Source organism: Sceloporus occidentalis, unplaced genomic scaffold (genome assembly GCF_023333645.1).
Source record: "Sceloporus occidentalis isolate IW3139 unplaced genomic scaffold, rSceOcc1.0.p SCAF_10, whole genome shotgun sequence".
Taxonomy (NCBI): Eukaryota; Metazoa; Chordata; class Lepidosauria; order Squamata; family Phrynosomatidae; genus Sceloporus; species Sceloporus occidentalis.
The window spans coordinates 1,438,369-1,463,221 of NW_028316990.1; the positions used below are offsets into that span (position 1 = coordinate 1,438,369).

At 42.0% G+C, this 24,853-nt stretch overlaps 1 protein-coding gene across 2 annotated transcripts; it reads left to right on the forward strand.

Annotated features, from left to right (window-relative positions):
- The first annotated feature begins 1,756 nt into the window (after window positions 1–1,756).
- HEATR3 (HEAT repeat containing 3) lies at window positions 1,757–23,316 on the forward strand. 2 transcript variants are annotated; one of them, XM_089540572.1, is made up of 15 exons: window positions 1,757–1,909; window positions 4,705–4,877; window positions 5,519–5,606; window positions 6,861–6,973; window positions 7,194–7,303; window positions 8,486–8,626; window positions 9,712–9,992; window positions 11,057–11,147; window positions 11,914–12,068; window positions 13,641–13,723; window positions 16,561–16,697; window positions 17,005–17,093; window positions 18,557–18,700; window positions 18,815–18,991; window positions 19,923–23,316. In XM_089540572.1, exons 1-15 carry the CDS (start codon window positions 1,784–1,786, stop codon window positions 20,037–20,039), a joined length of 2,025 nt encoding a protein of 674 aa, XP_089396698.1. In that variant the 5' UTR covers window positions 1,757–1,783; the 3' UTR covers window positions 20,040–23,316. The 2 variants fall into 2 exon arrangements, with proteins under 2 accessions (XP_089396698.1, XP_089396699.1); XM_089540573.1 differs by lacking the exon at window positions 18,557–18,700.
- The last annotated feature ends 1,537 nt before the right edge of the window (window positions 23,317–24,853 follow it).

The window sequence follows — 24,853 nt, forward strand, 5'->3', positions numbered from 1 at the left end:
TATCTCCTCTGTCCTTTCTCCCACTAAAGTATCTACCTGGGAGACAGAGAAAAAATTAATCTTTGAATCAACGCAACTCATTTTGAGGGGTAATAAATGGAAACGTCACCCATAAATGTTTGCAGAGTGCTGCCTCTGAGGGTGTTGGTTCATGTAAATATTGAAATGCATGTAAAGATTAAATTGTATGTAAAATGCAGTCTCTGCTCATAGCCTAATCCAGTGATTTTCTGGTTTTCTGATGTGGAAAACATAAGCCCCACCACCACCCAAACATCAGGGACCAGTACCATTTCATTGGCTATGATTATCTTTTTTTCTTGGAGACTTTTTGTGGACTATGCAGCAACCCATGGACTAACACTCTTGAGTAGTACTGCTTTAATTAAAACGGTAAGGATGCGGAGAAGAAGCAAATCCAGCCAATTTTTTTGAAATTACATAATCTCAGCAAATAATAATAATAATAATAATAATAATTTATTTGCAGCCTGCCTTTTCACAGGGAATCAAGGTGGGTTACAGCATCAGAAAAGGACAATAAAAAACAATACACGCCAATATCAATTACAATAATAAAAGCAGGGGAGAAGAAAGTAAGAGAGACAAGTAGGCAGTAACTTTACTAGAACCAACAGAGGTCCAAAACACACTGCAGAAATAATCCAGTTTGAGAACGCTTTAACTGCCCTTGCTTAATGCTAGGGAATTCTGGGAACTGCAGTTTTGTGAGACATTTAGCCTTTTCTGTCAGAGAGGTCTGATGCCACAATAAACTACAATTCCCAGGATTCTCTAGCACTGAGCCAGGGCAGTTTAAAGTGGTCTCAGACTGGATTATTTCTGCAGTGTGTTTTGGACCTAAAATCCCACATTCTTGTTGAATTTTAGTTGGGTCATAAAAATGATGAATTTTATTTGATCATATGTCTGAATTTGGATATAATCTCAGGAATGTTGTCTGATCTGGAGAGATGCCCTGCACCATCTCCCCAACATTGAGGATACATTGGGGCTATTCAGATGTCACAATAAACCAGAATTTGTTTTGGGGAGGGGGGAGATGCAATTCTTAGAATTCTGTCTTGTTGTGATAAGCCAATGTGGAGCAACCTAGTTGTCCATCTTGGACCCAGTAACAGCAAATGCAACCATTTGCTTCCATCTCAGAACCCCTCGCCTACCTCTCTCCAAATCTTCCCCTAGTTCTCCTGTTTGCAAGGCTTCCTTTTAGGATGGAGCCAGGGCAGTACAAGTGCTATCAAACTACATTATTTCTACAGTGCAGGTGCCCCCCCCCCCAGTCTCTCTCTAAATCTGCCCCTTGTTCTCCTTCTGGCAAGGCTTCCTTACAAGATGGAGCCAGGGCAAGTGGTATCAAACTGCATTTATTTCTACAGGGCAGATGCCTCCCAACCTCTCTCCAACTCTCCCTTGGTTTTCCTTCTGGCAAGCCTTCCTTGCAAGATGGAGCCAGGGCCATTCAAAGTGGGTCATTTCTACAATGCAGATGCACCCCCCCCCTCTCTCCCAATCTCCCTCTGCTTCTCTTGCTTGCAAGGCTTCCTTTTCAGGTGGAGCCAGGGCAGTTCGAGGGGTGTCAAACTGAGTGATTAGTGCAGTGCAGATGCCCCCCTGGTTCTCCTGCTTGCAAGGCTTGTGGAGCGGAGCTGCTCCTCCTGCAGCCCAGCCCTCTCGCAGGCTCATCCGGGGCGGAGTAGGGCCTTGGCCACGTGCAAAGGGACTTCCAGCTGGGTTCCTGCCTGGCTTTCTGCCTGGGATCATGGGCAAAAGCAAGGCCAAGCGGTTCCGTCCAGTGCCTTTTGCCCCCGCAGGGAGGCTGAGCCTGGAGAAGGAGAGCCAGCCTGGCCCCGGAGCAGCATCTCCTGCCACGGAGCTCCTGGAGAAAGTAAGGATCCTGGCCTTTTAGGGGCTTGGCAAGGCATTGTTGCAGCCCCAGCCAAGGAGGAAGAGAAAGAAAGCCTTGCCCCCAAGAGAAGCAGGGCAGAACTGGAGAGAGGAAGGGGGCATCTGCACTGAAGAAATCATGCAGGTTGATGCCACTTGAACAGCCCTGGCTCCAGTCTAAAAGGAAGCCTTCTAAGCAAGAGAGCCTGGGGAGATTGGGAGAGAGGCTGGGGGGGGGGGGGCATCTGCACTGTGGAAATAATGCAGTTTGACATCACTTGAACTGCTCTTGCTCCATCCTGAAAGGAAGCCTTGTCAGAAGGAGAACCAGGGGGCAGATTTGGAGCAAGGCTAGGGGCATCTGCACTGCCCAAATAATGCAGGTTGACACCACTTTTAACTGTCCTGGCTCCATCCTAAAAGGAAGCCTTGCAAACAAGAGAACTGGGAGAGGGGGGCATTTTGATTGTTTGGGAGGCATCTGCACTGCAGAAATAATGCAGTTTGACATCACTTGAACTGCTTTAAGGAATCCCAGAGTTGTAGGTGTTGTGGGTTTGGCAAGGAATTGCAAGGTGCCTGGTTGCCAGATGACCAGAAACAACAACAACAACAGAATCTGGTCTATTTTTGTGATTCTTGCAAAGGTTTACTAATGAAGAAGTTGCCAACCAACTGGGAATAGTGAGGATCAGTGGGTTGTTGTTGTTGTTGTGTGCCTTCAGGGCTGCTGCCACCCTGAAGACTTAATCCCTTTTCTTCTCCTCTATGATTTTTGGCCTCCTTGGCTGATGAAGGAGCAGCCTTTCCAGCTTTAGAAGATTGTTTGATATATGTTGTGCATTTTAGTTGGCCCCATAGAGTTGTGTGGGTTTTGGATTTTGTTGTATTTTGCCACATAATATGGCCAACATGGCTACCCAGGATCCCACTAGCCACAGATCTCATTGGATGTAGATAAGAGTGTATGTGGAGGCGTTCAGAACACTCCAGGGATGCATCCGCACTGCAGAGATAATGCAGTTTAACACTGCTGTAACTGCCATGGCTCTAATCTATGCTATAGAATTTCCTAGGAATGGTGGATTGTTGTGACACCAGACCTCTCTGACAGAGAAGGCTAAATATCTCACAAAAGTACAGTTCCCAGGATTCTATAGCTTTGAGCCGTGGCATTTGAAGTAGTGTCAAACTGCATTATTTCTGCAGTGCAGATGCAGCTTAAGACATCTAAATCCCCCGCCCTAAACTACCAACCCAGGATGCTGAATGACATTGCTAAGGCAGTGAAAGCGGTGTCAAACTGCATTAAACGTGCAGTGTAGATGCTCCAAAGTCATTTCTGACGTGGCAACCCTAAGACGAACTTATCACAGTCAGGTTTCTTCAGAGAGGGTTTGGCCTTGCCATCCTCTGAGGCTGAGAGAGTGTGACTTGTCTAAGGTCACTCAGTGGATTTCATGGCCATGACTAGACTAGACTTTAAAAATAATGCAGTTTGACACCAATGCCGTGGCTCCATCCTACAGAATTCTGAATTTTTATGTTTCAGCGGAGAATTGAACCCTGATCTCCAGAGTGTAGTCCAGTGTTTCCCAAATTTTGGTCCTCCTGATGTTTTGGACTTCAGCTCCCAGAATTTCAGACTGTTGGCAAAGCTAGCTGGGGCCTCTGGGAGTTGAAGTCCCAAACACATGGAGGATCAAGGTTTAGGAAACACTGGTGCAGTCCAATGCTCAAACACTACATGAAGCTGGCTATTATTATTATTATTATTATTATTATTATTATTATTATTATTATATTCCTTTATATCTTGCCTCAAGGAAGAGTTGTAAATCAGTGCCTGGTTTCTTCTTCGTGTTACATATGATTGCTTTGCAGGTCACGTTGTTGCCAACTATTTAGAAAAACAGTAATTCCAAACTTGTCTGCTGCATTTTCTATTATAAGGGATTACAACTGAGGTTACCAATTTACCATCCAGACTCCAGAGAGTGTCTCCAAATGGCAACATTTTGCTTCCTTTCCCCGTTGTAGGTATTGTTACTCAAGGGTTGTGTTTGTTTGCTTGGTAAATGTTCAAAGATGTCCATAAACATTTTGGTAATCTTGACAGCAATCCTGCAAAGTAGAGATACAGAAGAGAGTATTGTAGCTCCAGTTCTAAATGTGTAATCAGTGTGGCAACATTTTGTTGCAAATCCCACATCTTGTTGTGTTCATATATTCCAGCTGCTTGTCAAACTGCAATATTTCTACAGTGATGTACCCATAACTGTTCTAGAGTCATGCTTTATAGGCCATGAAACCCCTGAGTGATCTTAGGCAAGTCACACTCTCTCAGCTTCAGAGGATGGCAAGGTCAAACCCTCTCTGAAGAAACTTGCCAAGAAAACCCTGTGAAAATCCTGTCATAGGCTCGCCATAAGTCAGAAATGCTTTGGGCTGCATTTCATCATGCTGCCAACATTTTTCTTTCAGTTAGTCTCAAAGGTGCTACAAGATCTCGCTACATACTGTATAAAACCAGTTAGGCTGTAAAAGTTTGTGTAAATAGCCATGTTTTCACTTGATGCTGGCATGGCAGCAGTGTAGGTGCCAATCAGGCCTTTATGGGGAGGATATTCTATAATGGGTGGCACAGCACAGAAGTCTGTCCTGCACCACCAACAGCATCATGCCATGACTGGTTAAGTACAGCTACACCTGGCAATCCAGTGGCGAGGTGGTCCTGGCATTTCCAGCCTGGCATTCTCATCTCCCTAACTGTGCTCCCTCTCTCTCTCTCTTTAGCTGCAGCACCCCAGCGCTGATGTGAGGGAATTTGCTTGTGCCAGCATTTCCAAACTCTTGCAGCAGAAACAAACAATCCCGGCTTTTGTGCAGAGAGATGTGGTCCGGTGTTTGGGCCCCATGCTGCTCGATCAGAGCCTAGCAGTTCGAGAGACAGCAACAGGAGCTCTCCGGTGAGTGGTGATGGTAGTGAAATAGCAGAGCAGACTCAGGGGAAAACAATTCTCCATGAGCAATCAGCCAGTCTTCCAGTTCTTGCAAATGAAAACAGATTGTATATTGTATATTTATACTTTAAGTTCTTATTGTCACCAATAAATACAGACAAAGGTAATAGCCCAGGGCACGGGACCAGACTCTGGTTTGTGATACCTAAGATAACTGAAAGTACAGAGAGCCAAAATTGATAGATCTTGTCACAGTGTAACCATTTGTGTAAAAATGTGCCCATACAGTCACAACTCCTCCAGCACTTGGGAGACATGTTGTCTCTAATTCTTGCTAACTTAACAGGAGTAAAATGCTATTTGTGTATCAATTTCAAGGAGTATTCTTTAAGGGAAGATGATTTGGATTGAAAGGGAGGAGATCTTCAAATTTTCAACCGTTCAAAACCGGAACTTGTTATGTTTAAGTCCAGTTCCCATCCCCTTTTTGCAAACTGACCTTTCCCATTTATATTGTTCATGATTAAATTATAAAATGTACTAGAATTGCTTATTGTTGTTAAGTGCCATCAAGTTGACTACAACTTACGGCAATACATATAAGACAGCTGATCCCAAGGTGCAATGTCTTTATGCTTTGTTAACAGAAATCTCAGTGCTTGTGGAGGATTTGAAGTTTGTGATGACATGGTCACCAAAGATGTTATGACTCCTCTTGTGGCTTTATTGAAAGAGGTACGTGAAGTATGGTGGCTCAGGGAAGGGACTGAACTGTGAATTAGGAAGCCCTGGGTTTGAATCATGCTAGAACCATTTACTCTGGTTGGCAATGGTTCTCCTAAATATCGTTTCCCCCCTTGCAGTTAAGATCCTTCTAACTGGAGCTGCTGGAAATCCACACCAGAGTGCTGAGGATGTACTATGCTAGGTTGCCATAAGTTGGAAATGATTTCAAGACACACAACAACAACAGATGTACTGTGGGCTGATATCAGCTAAATAACCATGTATTTTTGGGAAGTTGAATGAGTTTTACACAGTGGACTTTGGGGGTCTCTCAGAGAGCTTCACAGGGAAGGAAATAGGGGTTCAGCAGTTTCATGAAGCCCAGAGAGCTCACTTTCTCCACCCACCTTGAAAAACATTAGCACCAGTTAGGCCTCCAGGGAAAGGACATTCCACCAGTTGGATGTCACAGCCCAGAAAGCCTTCTCCTTTCAGAATGCAGGAGATGCATTTTACTATTCACCGCTTGCTAGGTGAGAAGCAAATGTTAAGGTGGTTAAGAATTCAAAAGGAGCAGAGGCCTCAAAATATAGAAATAAATACCTTGCAGCAGCAATAACAAAATAAGGGATTGCTTTTGCAGTACAAAACATTACTGTTCCTGAAATGAGCCTTTTTCTGGAGGTGGGAAAGAACTCGTACCTCCCTTGTTACATGACTAATTTAAATAACATTTCCTCTGGAAATCTACAGATTAATTGTATGCAGTAGGTCCTTGGTACCTGCTGGGGTTTGTTTCCAAGACCCCCCCCCCCATGTATACCAGAATCCATGGATGCTCAAGTTCTACTAAATACAATAGCGTAGTCAAATCGCACCCCTTATATAAAATGGCAAAATCAAGGTTTACTTTTGGAATATATATTAACATTTTCAAGTCGTGGATGGTTGAATCCACGGATATGGACAGCATGACCAGATGTCCTAACTGCAAAGGAGAACAAAGCACCACAAGACATTCAAGACAAATGTAGAACATCCCAAAATAAAAGCTTAAAAACACTTGGTTCTTGGTTGTGCTCAAAATGGGGGACATTTTGAAATTCCACCTGGACAGATGGTTGAAATGTAGGACGTGTCCTGGAAAAGGAGGATGCTGTATTACTAGAAGCTGATTATTGGGTATGCTTTGACTTATTTTCCTTTTGGTTTCTCATCCACTTTTTTTTTCATTTTGTTTTTGGACTGTCGTCATCAAACAAGTGTCGGGCTGGACTTGAGGAAAGCAATGGCTCTCTAAAGGAAGCCAAAGACACCAACAAGAACTATATTGAAGACATTGCATATGAGGCAGTGAACCTGCTCTGGAATGTCTGGTAAGCAATAAAAGGATAGTTTTAATGCCAGGGCCATCTGAGAGGCATCCTGGGCAAAGTACCTGCTCCATTGATGGGACTCCATGCTGGACTTAAGTGGCAAAGGCAGATGTGCCACGGCACAGGAGTTGCATTGTGGGAAATGAATACTGCAGTTCCCACTAGTGGCCCAACCTGATTTCAGGAAAGTTTGCAAAAGCTCCTTTCATTTCTCTGTTAGTGAATGCAACAGTACAGCAGTATCCATATTCAACAAAGAAGACTGCTTACATGTTCTACTACAGTATCTGAAGAGATTTCGTACAAATGTGGATCTTGCTATTGCGGTGGGTAAGTATAAAAAAGGTGTTGACTACAACCATGCAACCAAATATGATATAATCTACTTCTCACTGTTATGCAGAACTACGTTACCTTTTGTAAACTACAGTTCCCAGGCAGCTACTAGCCACAATGGCTAAGGGATTCGGAGAGCTGCAGCCCAAAAAGGACCTTTTCTACGATCTAAATAAATTTTGTGAAGTCAAAGGCTTTCATGGCCAGCATCCATAGTTTTTGTGGGTTTTTTGGGCTATCTGGCCATGTTCTAGAAGGGTTTATTCCTGATGTTTTGCCAGCATCTGTGGCTGGCATCTTCAGAGATTGCCTGGAAGGAGTTGGGGTGTGTGTGTATATACGCTTCTAGAACATGGCCACATAGCCCAAATCAGCAATTATGTGAATGAGATTTGGGGCAGGATTTTTTTTATTTTTATGTACTGCAGAAATTTCTATCCTGCTTAAGGTTGTGATTATTATTTTTTTCTCCTTCCACAGTGGTATATAGTGGGGGGAAATGACAGTAAAAATGCAACCACCTTAAATACAGCAGCAGATGAAGATCAGATCCAATAGCAGCAGAGGCAGAATTGAGTGGTTAAAAAAATGATGTTTGAAAATCAATAAGAATAGCACAGAGATCACATTGTGTGACTGTTCTTGGAACAGCCAAAAGTGGCTATACAGAAGCAGATTTTCACTGATGAACTTTCTCCTTTTTGTCCATACGTCTGTATGCACATGGGTCCCTTTAGAGATTAATAACAACCATCAGTGCACCAAAATACCTACAAAATATCTACAAAGGTAAAAGAAGTGAGGCCAAGAACACCAGCAGATTTTGTCAGATACCTTTTACTGCCAATAATTAAGCATTTCAACTCTGTGTGTGTGTGTGTGTGTGTGTGTGTGTGTGTGTGTGTGTGTGATCTGTCCAAAAGTTGGGAGTCCACCAAATGGCAGTGTCATTGAAATGAGATGGAGGTCATCTGGGAAAACCCAGAAGGGTCAAATTGGGACCATAGAAGAGCCAGGTTGAAACCAACAGACTTGGGTTGGTCTGCAGGACCTAAGGTTCCTCATCCTTCTCTCTTGACATAAATATGGTACAGCTAAAGACTCAGACATTTCTGACAGATAACTTGGAATTGTGGCTTCCCTTTAAAAGTTGATGGTGTTTTCCTGTCCCCACAGCATCCTGTTTGCAGGCAGTGACAGAAGACAACCCAGATCTGCTTTTATCCTTTGATGCTTCAGTACATCAGGTGCTGGAAACAGTCATGCTGTCATCTGACAAAGACATGGAGCACATTCTTTTACGGACACTGGTGGCAGGCAGGTTTTAAGTGAATATATTGTTGAATATATTGTTGCTCAGGTGTCTTTCGGAAGGGGATGTTGCTCAGTGGAAGAGTACCTGGGTTGCAAGATAGTCTCAGGTTTAATCAGTAGCATCTCCATGTGAGGCTGGAAAATTCTTGTATCTGAAATCCTAGAGAGCTGTTGCCAGTCAATGTAGGCAGTACCTGAACTAGGTTGATGTAAGGTTATTTCCTATCAGTTTTGGAATAGGATGTGTAAATTGGCTGTAAAGACAAATTAGTTTTGTTGTTGTGTGGCTTTAAGTTGCTTCCAATTTAAGGTGTCACCCTATGGCCACCCTGTCATGGAGCTTTTTTGGCAAGTGTCTTCAGAGGGGGTTTGCCATTGCTATCCTCTGAGGCTGAAAGAGTGTGACTTGCCCAAGATCACCCAGTGGGTTTCCACGGCTGAGCCAATATTCGAACCCTGGTCTCCAGAATCATCATCCAGAGCTCAAACCACTACACCTGGCTTTCAAGACAAACTAGACAGCAAAACAAAGAGCCTAGTCTAGCCATTACTTCTCTTCCCTCCTCCTATCCCCCTGCATGCTCAGGGAATTAGTTTATTACATGTCCCAAACATTTAGAAAACACTATTAGCCTGGTGTTAGCTAAATGGCTTCCAAAGATTTTAACCATTGATTTCTACCCGGATTTAGCTTCTTGACTGATCCTGAGAGATAGCCATCCAGCCTCTGTTGAAAAACCTCCCAAAAAGGAGACTTCATCACACTCCGAGGCGGCATATTCCAATGTCAAATAGCTATTACCATCAGGACGTTTTTTCCTAATGTTTAGGTGGAATCTCTTTTCCTGTACTTTGAATCCATTGCTCTGTGTCCTAGTCTCCTAGATGAAATAAGTAATGCCTGTTTATTTTCTTATTAGTAAAAATGCATAAGATGGTTCTGTAAGATAGTAGAAAGTTAGTGGGAACATACAATACCTAGAGTCAGATGGTGGCTGCTAGTTTTGTTTTGTTATTCTGTACTGTCCTGATAATGCTATGGTGTCCATGATTGGTTGATGCCTACCTTAATCTCTCCCTTGCTTAAGGTGTCACTTGGAATATAAAGAACACCCTACCCTCTGCCAGCCAAGCAGGCACCATAAATGCCATCCTGAAGATTTTCTCGGAATGCTTAGCAATAGACGCCGGTGAGACCGTTATCCGGATGAAGGAAGCGGAATCTGAAAGATTGAAAAGCTCTGCTGAGTTAGAACCCGAGGCAAATGTGACAGAAGTAGACAACACAGTCCTTAAAGAAGATGAGGAGATGGAGGAAGTGCCTAAAGAAACTGCCAAAGGGCAAAACGATGTTTCGGATCTACTTCCAGTGAGTGGGGTTGATGCTGGCTTATGGAGTGCTAAACGCAGGGGTGTAGCTTTGTGGGAGAGGCAAAATGAGAGCATTGTCTCCCCTAAAGAAGAGTTCTATCCTCAGTGAAATTCTCTCCCAAGTTTCTGACAGTTCAGTCACTTAAAACTTCCGTTGAGCATTTAGAAATGCTATTTAGGCTTTAGGAGGGCGACTAAAATGGTGAAGGGTCTGGAAACCTTGCCCTATGAGGAACGCCTTAGGGAGCTGGGGATGTTTAGCCTGGAGAAAAGAAGGTTAAGAGGTGATATGATAGCTCTGTTTAAATATTTGAAGGGATGTCATATTGAGGAGGGAGCAAGCTTGTTTTCTGCTGCTCCAGAGACTAGGACCTGGAGCAATGAATGCAAGCTGCAGGAAAAGAGATTCCACCTCAACATTAGGAGGAACTTCCTGAGAGTAAGGGCTGTTTGACAGTGGAACACACTTCCTCGGAGTGTAGTGGAGTCTCCCTCCTTGGAGGTCTTCAAACGGAGGCTGGATGGCCATCTGTCGAGGATGCTTTGATGAATACCAAGATCATCTATGTCATGGTATTTCTGATTTCTATGTATTATTGTGAAAGCTGGACAGTGAAAAAAGCTGACTGGAAGAAAATGAGTCTTGGAGGAAATTGAGCCTGAACCCTTCCCAGAAACCCAAATGATCAAACTGAGGCTATCATACTTTGTACACATGAGATGATGTGATAGAAAAGGTGATAGTCTTTGCTAAGGAGGAAAATGGTGAGAAAAGATAATGACCCCATTACAGGTGGATAGATTCAGTTGAGGAAGCCACATTTCTGTGTTTGCAAGGCCTGAGCAGGTATCTTTTAGATCTCTCATTCATAGGGTTGCCATAGGTTGAAGCTATGTTGATAGCAATCAACAACAAACCAGCTGAGAGGAAAGACTGCTGCCCAAGAGTCCCTGGCAAACCTCTGCCAGTCTGCATAGACAGTACTCATCCAAATGAAAAAAAGTAATCTGAATATAGTCTGGAAAATAGTAACAAAGATTCCTGTCATCTTTGTTTTATAGCGCAATACACAGGAAGTGAAACAGGTAGCAGCTTTACTTCTGGCTCAGCAGACAGCCCTGGAGATCATTGTTAACATGTGCTGCAATGAAGGTATGTATGTTGTCTTCTCATTTATTTGGTGCTACTGTAGCAGAATTAGCACCTTTGCTTGCATTCCTTAGTCACCAGCACCCTACTGTTCTTTCTCTTTCCCTTTCCTCTTTCTTTCTCCCTTCCTCCTACAGCCTCTTCTGTTTTTCTTTCTCACTAGTTTTTCTCTCCTCCCAATCCCCACCATAGTGCTCATTTGGCCTTACTTTCCCTCATTCTCCTCCCTCTAATTACCAAACAGCAGAAATTTATTCTCTCTCATGCGTACATTTTATTTGAGCCCTGTAGAGGAAAACAGTATTGGGGTTCCTGGAGGCCCTGTGAAGAAATGAATCTCCCAGGTCTGCCTCCAGCTTTGTCTGTACATGCGATTAGGGACACCTATCAAAACATGGTACTGCAGGCTAAGACAAATTTGAGTTAACTAGCATTCATTAGTTCATTTTAAAAACAAAATACAGTCAGCCCGCCACACTTGTGACTTTGACTTTTGCAGATTTGATTATTCATGGATTGGATTAATATGTTCTCTCTAGGTCCTCCAGTGTGACTCTGTGGTCAACGTCCACCATTTTAATTGCCATGGCTGTGTCCTGTGGAATCATGGGGTCTGTACTGGAGGTCTCTAGCAGAAAGTTCCATAAACTGCTAATTTCAGGATTCAGTAGGATGGACCATGGCTGTTAAAGTGGAATCACATTGCTATAACTGGATGTAAAAAGGGGACCCAGGATTTTCTTTTCATGTCTGTTTTGTACGTTTGTAGATCCCTCTGATGATGAATGGGAAGAGTTATCCAGTAGTGATGAGAGTGATAATTTTATGGACAACAGTTATGATGAAGGAGGGACGTTGCTGTCACCGCTGTGTCTTTCAGCTGAGATTCACACAGCCCTTATGAACCATCTTGTGCCTAAGAAGGTAGGATCCATCTTTCATCCCTGATTCCATCAAGACCTGAATCACAGGTCAGAATTTTGCAGCCTGAGAGCTTCCCTTTGGAGGGAAGGTCTGGTGCAGGCCAAGGCATTCCTTCCACTCCCCTTTCTTTCTTTCTTTCTTTCTTTCTTTCTTTCTTTCTTTCTTTTTTTTTTTTTGGAAAGAAATTTCAGCTAAAAACATTCACCCAGATTTCCATTTTGTAACGCTGCCTTCTCCCCAACAATCAAGTAGGAGTGATTACATGTTACCTCTGTTTGTTCAGAATGGTTTGTACAGTAGCATGGTGAAACCCTGGAATGTGTCCACCCCTTTGTAAATAATTCCATAGCTAGTTAATTCTGTACTCCAAAAGGTGACTTTGTACTTTTCTTTCTGGAATGATGGGCCTAAAACGTATTGTTAATCCTGACTGGGGCAGAGCATGTCTACATGGTTCAATGCATGACTACGCAGGCCATTTGCAGTGATTTTCCCTGGCCCTTGATGATGCAAGGCCAGAGTCGCTCCTCTGAGGTCAGAACGAGACACCCAGCCATGGGATCTATTCTGGCTTCTCATTTCTGGCCTCAGGCAAAAGCACAGTGGGACACTGTGTAGACAGCCACCTGTTATAGCTCTGGAACATGCAGGTAACAGTTGAACAGTATTCTAGCCAGTATAGATCTAACCTCAGTTAGATTTTATTTATTCATTTGTTGTTGTTGAATGCCTTCAACTAATTTCCAACTTACAGCAACCCTAAGGTAACCCTATCATGGGATTTTCTTGGCATGTTTCTTTAGAGGGGATTTGCCATTGCCATCATCAGAGGCTGAGAGAGTGTGTGCCAAGGTCACCCAGTGGGTTTCATGGCCAAGCTGGGATTCGAACTCTGGTCTCCAATGCTCAAACCACTACATCATGCTGGTTGTGTTTACTTTATATGCCACCTTTCTCCCATCCCGGGACCCAAGGCGGCTTCCATAACATCTAATTAAAAATGTTTACAAAAGGTTTTAAAATCAGTTTTAAAACGCCACATTAAAACACTATAACACTGATTAAAAATCATACAAAAAACCCCAGATAAAGCATACATCTACATTTAAGAACCTTTTTGGATTCAACAATTGATCCAGTGAGTCTACCTTTTGAGAGTAGCAAAGGACATTCCAGCCGTAGTCTTTCTGTCACATGAAAAACAGTTTTGTTTTTGTGTGTGTTTTGGGTGGTAATGGTTTTAGAGCTGTTCATTTAAAAAGCTGGTTATTGAAGGATATCTGATGGACAGGAATTAAACTTGAAAGCTAGGAGGAGAAGGGGGGAAAAGAAAAAGCCATGACTAGCTAGGCTTTGCAGATTCCTTCGCTGCCGTAAGAACTAGGGACACGTTTTTTTAGAAAATATGAAACAAAGAAACAAAAATGAAAGGCAGTGTTCCTAGCAATCTTAATTTTGCTCTCTGTTCTACACTCTTGTCTTGCAGAATCCTATCAATAGCAATGTTTTGACAGCAGTCCTGTTGCCAATTTGCTGAAGCATAACAGTATTTTTTCCCCTTTCTTTTCCTAGATACTCGAAAAAACTGCTTTCCCCAGCAATGCTGCTGTTGACATCTGTACACATAGCCCAGCTTGGAAGCCACTGATTAAAAAGTAGGTGTTAATTCATTTTTATTGTATGGCTAGTTGCCTTGCTAGGATATCACTGTTTCTCTATGCGCCATTAATGGCTATATCCTATTAGCTGTTGTTGATTAAGAGAACTTGAAATGGATCAAGCTTTAGTGTGATCCAACCAGGGCACTGAAAATGTGTATTGTCTGAATAAGTGAAGTCATTTAAGGTTGGTAGTCACCTATTCTGTGACCTTCTCTCTTTTTTAAGAAAACAAGAATACAGTTCGCCCTCCATATTTGCAGCTTTGACTTTTGTGAATTTGATTACTTGCAGTTTTGATTAACATGTTCTCTCTAGGAATCTCTCGGTCCTCTAGTGCAACTATGCCAGAAGTTGACCATAGAGTTGTGCTGGTTTGAGTGCTAGCCTATGACTCTGGTGACCAGGGTTCGAATCCCTGCTTGGCCATGAATGCCTGCCTACTTGGTGACCTTGTGCAAGTCACACTCTTTCAGTCTCAGAGGATGACAATGGCAAACTCTTTTAGGGTCACCATACGTTAGAAATGACTTGAAGGCAAGCAACACACACAACAGGGCTTCTTAGGTCCTGAGGCTAAATCCTCCTGACTGCACCCTCTTCCCTATGACATCATTTGATATCTTCCCAGCTTTGGTTTAGGTCCCCCCCCCCCCCCGGTTGAAATGGCTCTCCAAAAGCATAGCTAGTTAGCTGTAAGCTAAAATGCTTTGGGGGTTTGTTGGTTCCTACCCATTTGTCCCACCCAACAATGGAATTCAACTCCTGAAAACTCTGATAATCAGTTTCAAGTAATTTCCTACTTATGGAGATCCTAAGGCGACCTAATCATGGGGTTTTCTTGGCAAGATTTGTTTAGAGGGGGTTTGCCGTTGCCTTCCTCTGGAACTGAGAGTATGTGACTTACCCAAGGTCACCCTGTGTGATTCCATGGCCAAGGGGAGATTTGAACCCTGGTCTCCAGGGTCCTAGTCCAAGACTCCAACCACTGTACCATGCTGGCTTACACAATGGTTTACATTAGGCATGGGTAAAGTGTAGCCTGTGGAGCAGATGTGACCCTTGGGGTCCATTTTGTGGGCCCTGGAGCTCCCAAAGCCATCAGACCCACCCCAGTCTTTTAAAACCTGCTTTTTGCCCAAACAAGTTCAAAACCACTGACAAGTGCAGTAGTGTCACCCCCAGTACGCCAACCATGTTTAACCCCCATGCGAATGGCCAAAAATGAGTGAGGGGGGGAACACCCAGGTAGTCATGTGATGTGACTTCCTATTACGTTTGGTGTAGTCCCACGGGGGGAACATGGGTGAAAAATGCCCCTTGCCTTCTTTGCAATTACCCATCGATGGTTTAAATGATTATATGTAAACCTATATAATGCACACAGTTTACCAAATGCTATACAGATAGTGGAAGGCAAGATATTCTCTGTCCTTGGCCTCACTATAAACTAGATGTAGTATGCAAGACGGGAGGAAAGGAATATGGAGGAAAGACAGAGGCAAGCAATGGACAAGGCCATTTGGTTTTCTCCCTTGGTGAGGTGTGTGCCTGCTAGCCAGGTGGTGCAGAATAGATGTTGCATTACATTCTTTTTCTAATTCGGCACCCGCTTTGAAAACAAATGTGTGGGGGAGTCTGCTTGGGCTTCACTTTTTTAAAAACGTAGAACATCTTTGAACATGTACTGACTTTACATACCAATATCTTAATCTTCGTGGAAGTTGCATTTAAGTTGTATTTTGTATGTTCCCTTTCCTGCTATGAAAAGATCTTGAGAAGATAACTGGCATTCTGATGTGAAACATAGAACTCTGTGTCCTAAATAGGTGTACCAAACTCCATTCTGATATCTCAGTGTTGCTGAAGTTATCATGTTACAAACACAGGATATGCTGGACAAATGAGATGAAGCTGAATCCTCGCTTCACTCAGCCAATCAGTAGATAAAGTCTCTAGGCAAAACATTTCTATGAAAATAATTGTGTGCTGGTTTGTTGGATTTTATTTAACACATCACTCAAGATGGATAATAGATATCAAAACCAGTCATAAAATTCAATGAAATCCAAAAACAAAGGTAAAATAAAAACTGGCAGATGTCATAGATAAAACTTCTAATAAAATTCATAAACCAAAGGCCTGCCTTAACAAGAAGGTTCTTGCCATCTATAAAATGCTGTCAAAGAGGATGCCAACATTTCCTCCCAAGCAAAAATTCCACAACTTAGGTGGGGCCACTCACATATCGGTTGTGTATGTTTGAGTGTGTGCACATGCATAGACGCTTAGCTGGATGCACATGCTACAAACATCTTGTCACCAAGCTCTAGTTCCTTTTCACTTAGTGTTTTGTTTTCTCTGTCACCAGAAACTTGCTGTGGTAGAACAAACATAAGTCTTTGTCTCCATCTGAGTTTGACACTGCTTTAACTGCCATAGTGCAATGCTATGGAATCCTGGGATTTGTACAGTAGTTTGTTGTGGCACCAGAGCTTTCTGACAGAGAAAGCTAAACATCTCACAAAACTACAAATCCCAGAGTTCCATAGCATTGAGCCAGGGCAGTTAAAGTGATGTTAAACTGCATTAATTCTGCTGTATAGATATGTCTACATCTCTCAGGATCCCATGGCCAGCATGGATTTGTAGTTCCCAGCAGTAACTTGTAGTTCTCCAGTTTCTGCCTCCCACCAATATGTGTTCCTCAGCAGATTACCCATGTGGGAATGTAAGGATCAACCAAAAACAAAGGGGGGGGGGAGGCCCCTTAATTGCTGATTAGAAGAAGAGATTAAAGTACATCTTGATTCTTTTCATTTTTTCCACTTCAGATTGAACATGGTTCAGTACAGAGCTCTAACCTGCCTTCACAGCATCTTGTTAGTGTCTGATGTGGATTGTCTTGGGGGAGCGTCCGTCCTTCAGTCCCTCTCACATCACCTATCCCAGTTAATTTTTTCTCAGCCAGGTATGTTTTGGGCATCTGTGCTATGCCTGGCTCACTGCTGGCTCTGCTTCTTCCCTTTCTTCCCTGTTGCTCCCCTTCATCCCTCTGCTGTTACTTGCTCTGTTTCCTAGTCCAACTCCCTGCCATGCAGGAATACACAACTAAAACATCCCTGGAAGATGAACAGCCAACTTTGTTCAAAGGCCTCCAAATAAGGAGAGTCCATTTAATATTCATTTCAGTGAAATTAGATTCTAAGTAAGTGTGTAAACGTACTTGGCAGGATGAGCCTTGAGCTAACTTTATTGGTATTTATACTTTTGGGCAGAATTTTCAACAGAAGTGGAGTTTCTGGAAGCCGTAACCAGTGCTTTGCGGGCGCTCTTGCAAATGTTGGCATCAAATAATATATCTCAGGTGAGATGTTTTCCTTGTCTCCCTCCTCATAATCTTTTTATTGAGAAGGGCAATTCTGTTTTTCTTGTTGGAATTTATGTGATAGCTGTGAGAAGACTCTCTCTCTCCCTCTCTCTCTCTCTCTCTCTCTCTCTCTCTCACACACACACACACACACACACACAAAACACGTATCTGTAAGGAAGCCTATGGAGGGTGTGGTGAAGCTATGCACCGCACCTTCTTCAGCATATGTAGGTTAAGGGACACATCAAAGGGGAATACAGCTTAACTGTATTTGTAAAGTGAGATCCATAATAGCAAGAGGAGTCTGTGTGCTCCATGGGAGGAAAGAGATCTGATATTGGAAACTCATATTAAGGCAAAGAGTCTGCCTGTGTGTGTATGGCAGGGATGGGGGGCTGGAAGAATTGAGGTGAAACAGCAGACATGAATGATCAGGAGGTCTCCCTTTACCTCAATATCTGTCCTGTTTTGCCTTTGGGAAGCTAATCAAACTCCCAGTCCGAAGCCTCAGCATTTTAAACAGGGCATGAGAAAGAGAGAGAGAGTTCAAGCTCACCAAGGCATCTGTAGAAAAGCAGTGTGATCTAATCCAATCTACGTTCTTCATGAGTCAATAGGCAGTCCAGGAAAGCAGTCCAAAGGATAATCTGAGTCCAGGCAACAAGCAGTCAATCAAGGAATGGGGCACCAGCGTGGCTTTCTCCCAAGGAAGGTGGATGGTTGTCAGCCATACTAGACTGAGGGAGGTGCTGGAATATTTATAGCCCAGCCTGGTCTCAGAAGTTCTTTTTATTAGTGGTGTGCTTCTTCCTTAAACATCGACATTTTTCTTTTTCCAGGCATTTCTCTGTGGTAGGTTTGTTTCTTCATCTGAGGTTTGTGGCTGTCATGAACTTTGCTTTTGTAGCTGCTGGGAACTTGGCTCTTGTGCTGGCTGCAGGCTCACCTCCTGGAGTTGCTGCAGATCTGGCATGCCCCCTGGGCTCTCATCCTCTCCATTAGAGCCTTCAGACTCAGAGGACATGCCAGGATCCTGGAGGCAGGGCATGACAGTATCCTTTCCTATCCAAAGGATTCTCACATTCCCTTTGTTATTATTATGTATACATATACATTGTTGAGACTGTTCTAACAATGTGCACTTGGGCTGCAGAATAGCACTGCTGCACATACATAAACGAGTTTATACTCTTTACTGTCTCTGGTGCTAGAAGAACACGGAAAGGTTCATAGGCAGTTCTAAAGTGCTATATTTCTTCTTTTGTAAGTTTGATACTTGGATGGGGAAAAAAATTACTCCCCTTCCCTCCCAAAAAACTTAGATAGAAGCCTCCAGCAAGGTTTAAGTTTTAGTCTTTAAAAATAGGAAGGCTGGCCATTACACCTCTTCTCCATTGTTATTCTTCTCTTTCATCCCCACTTTAAATATATATATATATGCTTATTATTTTAAACAGAGCATGACACCTGAGCAGCTGATGACATTGTGTGAAGCTGGTATTCACAGCAGTAACATTAGTGTCCGTGTAAATGTAGTTAGCATTCTGGGAATTGCTGGAAGTGTGCTTGCAAAAGTGGAAGACACTGCAGAAACACTAAAGGTAAAACTTGGTGGTGAGATCATCCTTTCTATTTTTTTTAATCAAAGCAATTGAGGTACTGCTTGCAAGATGGTTGTATTGTTTTGATGTGTGTGTGTCTGTGTGTCATTCCAGATGATAGGAAAATTCCTCCTTGATGTTACAACAAAGGATCCTTCTCTTGTGGTAGTGGGAGAAGCTTTGGATGCCCTCTTTGATGTTTTCGCTGATGGAAAAGAAGCTGAAAGGGCAGCGGAGCAAATAAGACTGCTCCATGTACTTAGGGACTTCCAGCCAGTTTTCAAATCACGAGTAAGTGTATTGTATCACAGTTAAGAGGGAGGAATGGAGGGGATTATATGGTTTACTGTGTTGGCCCCAAATCTCAGAAACTATAGTTGCACCCACTGTTAACAGTAATTACATTAAAAATCTCAATATATTTTAAAAGCTTCCAATAAGTCACTGGCCATCATGCAATAATATGCTTGAACCTGAGATGGCCATAAGTGGCCATAGCGTAGCATAGCTCTATAGTTTTGACTACTAAAATGGAAATCGTAAAAAAATTGGAGACTGGTGGGGGAAAATATCATCGTGGATAAATTTTGGAGGAGGCCTTTGTGTGTTCTCTAGAAGGCCTTACTTATGCAAGGCTGAACTGATCCAGATGTTTCATTTCACATGCACATAGTGTGCAGTTTTTAATAAAAAGTTTCTTGAAATAGTCAGAGATGTAGCCATGTCAGTCTGGAATATCAATATGCAAAAGGATCTTGTAGTACCTTTGAAATTAACTAAGCAAAAGACATTGTAGCATGAGCTTTCATAGACCTGGTGTATTTGGTTGCATCTGAAGATGCAGATCAAGTCTATGAAAGCTTATGCTAAGTTTGTTGAAACGTGTTGAACTGCTCTTCTTTTGGGGGGTGTTAAAACATATTCCTATTCCTTCCATATCATTTCTGCACTCATGTTAAGTTTTCTGTTAAAGAAGTAATGCCTGGAACATACCCACCTTCTTAACTGCCCAGTTTGAAGTTTGCAATCTTCAAGATATCACAGTTTCTGAAGGAGTGAAGGAAATTAATGTTTTCTTCCTAAGTATATCATTGCTTTGTGCAGGTGATATCTTTGTCCTGGTGTTGAAAGGGACACTTGCTTTTTTGTCAGATGACTTAGGTTGCTGCTCTTTGAAAAATATCAATAAAGTGATCTCTCTTTATTTCTTTTTCAACTGTAGATACGGAAAGAAGGAAAAGGACAATATAGCACTGATCAGTTATGTGTGCTGGACAATGTGAAGCTGAATTTAAGAAGATTCATTGCTTATCAGGAAACACTGGAGAAGAAAAAATAACTTTTGAAGCATAAAAAGAACATAAAGCTATATTTTTTGTTATTATTTGTTAAACATTTTTGACCTGGAATTATATACTAACTTGTAGTGAAGAGGAGAGGGGTGTGGTATGTTTGCTTTGGTTGAGAAATTTTTTACAGATGAAAAGTGAAATTTGAAATAAAAGATGCATTTGGCATCCACAAACACCAGAACGTTGCCTTAACATCATGATTGGAAACTTTTAAACTCAATTCATAAATCAGTTACATAAGAACCAGCATCAGATCTAGCAGCCTGCCTGCCTAAAATTGAGATTCATGGACGAAGGCCTGTCACACATCTAATGTTTTAGACCTATACATGGATTGGAAGGGCATCTCACAGGTTTTTACCGTTCTTCCCTTATTTCTTCCTCATCTTCACATGATACTCCCTCATTTGATTTCTAGAGCCAGTCATGGCACATTTAGGCCTGCACTAGTCTTAATTAGTAGCCATAGTTAGTACAAGCCAGAGTTAACATTAATATTAATCTTGGTTGTAAATGGAGGAAATTTAATGTTAACATTAAAACAGTGTAGATACATTACTGTACTCTTGATTAGCTCTAGAAATGATTACAACGTTCAGAATTTAAGAAGTAAGATGGTATATAAATCAAATTAATGACAATGGTAATGATTATAATAGAGAAGGAAGAGAGCTTGCAAACCTGGGTTATGTTCCTGATCTTATCCACATTAGAAAATCTAAAATGTATCTTCTTGTTGTTGTGTGCCTTCAAGTCCTTTCCTCATATGGTGACCCTAAGGCATTCATATCATGGGGTTTTCTTGGCATGTTTCTTCAGAGGGGATTTGCCATTGCCATCCTCTGAGGCTGAGAGAGTGTGATGTGCCCATGAGTGTCCATGGCTGAGTGGAGATTTGAACCCTGGTCTCCAGAGTCATGGTCCAAGTGGCTCTGTCCTGGGATTGGCTTTGTGCCATCTGCATAAGCTGACCATATTGGGTTGGGGTGGGGACAAAAAAAACTTAACTCTTTCAGCTCGTAGTATATATTTATTGTACTTGCTAAACTAGGAGGAATAAAATTCCAGTCCCTGGTAGCCAGCATTGGTCTTGTAGGTGCCATGGATGGGCAAATATGAAATGTTTCATAGATGATTGGATATACAATAAGATCCAAAATTTCCAAAACAGTGATGCCTTTATTGGGCCAACCAAAAATGCACAAAATGAATCCCAGTCCTGGGAAAACAGCAAGATAGATAGATAGATAGATAGATAGATAGATAGATAGATAGATTGCATTATGCAAGCTTTCAAAGTTCCACTGGATTCTTCAACAGACAAAGGTGTTAAAAATCATACAAGAGAAGAGACTCACAGGCCTACATTTTCTTGAGATGTTGCCTTTGTTGTCAGTTAGGATGCTCTGGAGGGATATCAATGCAGCCGGAAGCCTCACCTCTCTTTGGCCACATGGGCTCTGGGAGACAAAGAGTTATAAAACCCAGGCAATAAAATTTCAGCTCCATTAGCAAAAGAAAAAGTCGCTGTTCTTGAGATCCAGGCTGTTTATGTCCTGGGTGAGGCCATCTGCCCCTTTCTTAGGCCGAGAACATTGAATTTCTCAAAACGCCCTTGTACTTTTCATCTGAAAAAAACTTTTAGGTGCTATATAGGCCAAACCCACCAAATTCAGTCTCAATAAAAAGAAGCTTTACCTCTGTTAGAACTTTGGTAACTCAAAGAGTTAAGTCCCACTCCTGTGATTATTTCTTCTTTAGGATTCTCCTCTGGTGGCTAAAATGTGGTATCCTAGACCCTCTTCGTAGGCCATTTCTTGCCTGGGTTTTTCCAGTCTTGGCTCTATAAATGATAGATTACCATTGGCTCCTACTGCTGAGCAGTAACAACGACTGTGGGTGTCACTCTGCAACACTGCCTACACCTGCCACCTTGAAATGTGTTTGCTGAACAGTTGGCAAATAGTATATTTTTTTCAGTATAGGTGGCACCAAACTAGTTCCCTTTACCATGAGCCAGTTAAGTGGCTGAAAACTGGGGATGGATGGAAACTAGGATAGGGATAGGAGTTTCTGGCAGCATCCGTTGAACTAAGTTTTGCTACAGACACCTGTATCACAATATATTAGAGTGCATTTCTATACTCCATTTATGCAGGCCAGGATACGGTGAGCCTCCGGTATATTGGTTTTTATTTCCTGTCTTGTTTTTTGTTTGTTTGTTTGTTTGGCTTACATGAGATTGTTCTAACGTTTTAAGTTTTTTTTTTTAAATGTGGCCCTGGGGGCTCTTCTGGACAGAGGTAGTTTCATAAATATGTCAATAAATAAATAAGCTCCAGGAAAGAGAACAGATTCTGTCTTGGCCTTCTGCTCCCTGCACTATCCAGCTCACTATGTGTCCAATTTCATATCTGCAACTACCTTCAGCCCAGCAAGTGGTATAAAACAGAGACACACTGCAAAAATATTCCTGTTTCAGACCACTTTAACTGCCTTGGCTCAATGCTAGGGAATTCTGGAAATGTAATTCTGTAAAACATTTAATCTTGCCTGTCAGAGAGCTCTGGTGCCACAATAAACTACGATTTCCAGGATTCCCTAACACTGAGCCAAGGTAGTTAAAGCGGTCTCAAACTGGATTATTTCTGCAGTGTGTTTTGGACCTAGGTGCAACATTTACACCTCTTCCAAACACAAGTATAGTATACCTGCGTGAACCTTTGGGATTCTGCACGTAGTCAGATTGATCGTCTTTGGATGGTCATGTTCTACACAACAGTCCAAGGTGTGCTTGCTTTGCTACTTTCCTGAGATTTTAAAAATATTTTTGAAATGTTAAATATATGTCTTAATTTATGGGGGGAACCGAAGAGACATGGAATATCGAGCGTGGGACTTCTGAAAATGAATTTCTGGATTTGATGAAAAAGTTAAAACCTTGCAAAATCAGCTGGATATATTATTAAATGCAAGGATGTAGCAACTACTGAAATTCTGTCTTAAATAAGGTCTATTTATTTGACTTTGCATATAGACAGATTTCAGCTGCCTCTTCATTTATTTTTAAGTTGTACCATTGATGGGGATGGAACGGGGGCAAGAATTCAATAACAGTATTGCATTTGTTTATTATACTTAAGTGAACTTATAGTTGCTGTATTTTTCTGGAAGGTAAAAGGTACTAATATACCCAACAGAAGGGGTTCTGTGGAAGGTCCAAAGCTGCTGATTTTCACCTTGTCCTCTTACTTGTGGTAAAGTCTGTCTGTAATAAAAATATCTTTTGAAGAAAACAATATGGCTTCACTGGGATGCTTTTGGTGGCTAGGTCCTTCTGTCACTTTTATGTGGATTTTAACATTGTTTATACGCTGAAAAATAATAGCTAGATGCTAACAGATTTGGTAAGGAAAATGAATGGACTATTTGGATAGATTTTAAAGGGATGATGATGATGATGATGATAATTTATTTGTATCCCGCCTCTCCCTTTTTGAGGATCGAGGCAGGTAACAGCAAAGTTCAAATACAAATTATATAATCAATAATAAAAACATCTCCCCCTAATCTTCCCAACTCTTCTACCATTCCACCTTCACATATAAGAGCTGGCACAAAGCACAAAGAAGAGGCAACCAAATATTTAAGAAAGCAGAATACTTTGGAAACATTGGATGAGAGCTTGGGGAAGATCTAGATACATCGGTTGAATTATAAATAAAGACATACTGCTACACTACAAGTCAAAAAAAGAATGAAAGCTCTTTAACCCATGTACAGAATAAAAGACACGAAGGGGGGGGGGGGAATCTATTAGGAAGCAATATTGGAAAGTGATGGAAGCCGTGTTTCAGGCCTGATCTGCAGAGTGTGACCAAACTAAATTGAATATAGCCTACTACTCTTATATTGGAGGTAAAACTGCCCTCAATACCTGTCCCTGTAAAAACAATGACTAAAGGAATTTGTAGATAAAAAATTAGTAATTTCTATGAAAACATGGTCACCGTTTACTACTTGTTTTATCACAAGAAGAATTGTTTCTGGGTGCTATTTTGTTCTTATTCTGTACCGACTGAAGCCAAAATTAAACTAAAAATGAGGAATGATCAGAAATCGGCAGGTTACTACATGAGCTTAGAAACTCACATTTGGCTTATTGCATTATAAAGTCTGTGGCCTTCTAGGACTCACCATTACCACAATCATGGAAGCCCCCTACACATGCCCCCTTCACCCTTCTTCACTGTCAGATTGTCTGGTTTGCATATGTTGAAATTACATTCATTGGAGTTGTCACACTTTCATTTCTTTGCTTTGCTGTAGCCCCACAGTTGCATCAGGGCATTTATATACAGCAGCAAAGATGTGCATTTTCCAGGCTAAGTTGGAATATCCTGGTTTCTTTTTGCTTCAGTTTTCAGCCCCGGAGGTTGGCTTCATTCCAGTTTCCAGCTGCTTTCAAAGTGTGCATCGTCTAAACGCCCCACCTTCAAAGCAGTTGGAAACCACTTTATTTAGCTGGCCTGTTTCACCCCACAGTTGTCTACAGGTGTGAGAAAAAAGTGTGAGTATATCAAAGAAACAAAAAACAAATGGGTCATTGATCCGACCAAGCCTGAACTCTCCCTGAAAGCCAAGATGACTAAACTGAGGCTGTTGTATATGGGACGCGTTATGAGAAGAGATGACTCACTAGAAAAGATAATAATGCTAGGAAAGGTAGAAGGTAGTAGAAAGAGAGGAAGACTGCATGCCAGATGGATAAACTCAGTCAAGAGGCCACAGCCCTGAGCCT

Bases quoted from the DNA above. Each gene is read 5' to 3' on its own strand.
- HEATR3 (XM_089540572.1), top strand. From the start codon at position 1,784: ATGGGCAAAAGCAAGGCCAAGCGGTTCCGTCCAGTGCCTTTTGCCCCC. The intron at 8,627-9,711 runs GCAGGTTTTAAG...CCCTTGCTTAAG, and splicing joins TTTACGGACACTGGTGGCAG to GTGTCACTTGGAATATAAAG. The intron at 18,992-19,922 runs GTAAGTGTATTG...TTTCAACTGTAG, and splicing joins AGCCAGTTTTCAAATCACGA to ATACGGAAAGAAGGAAAAGG.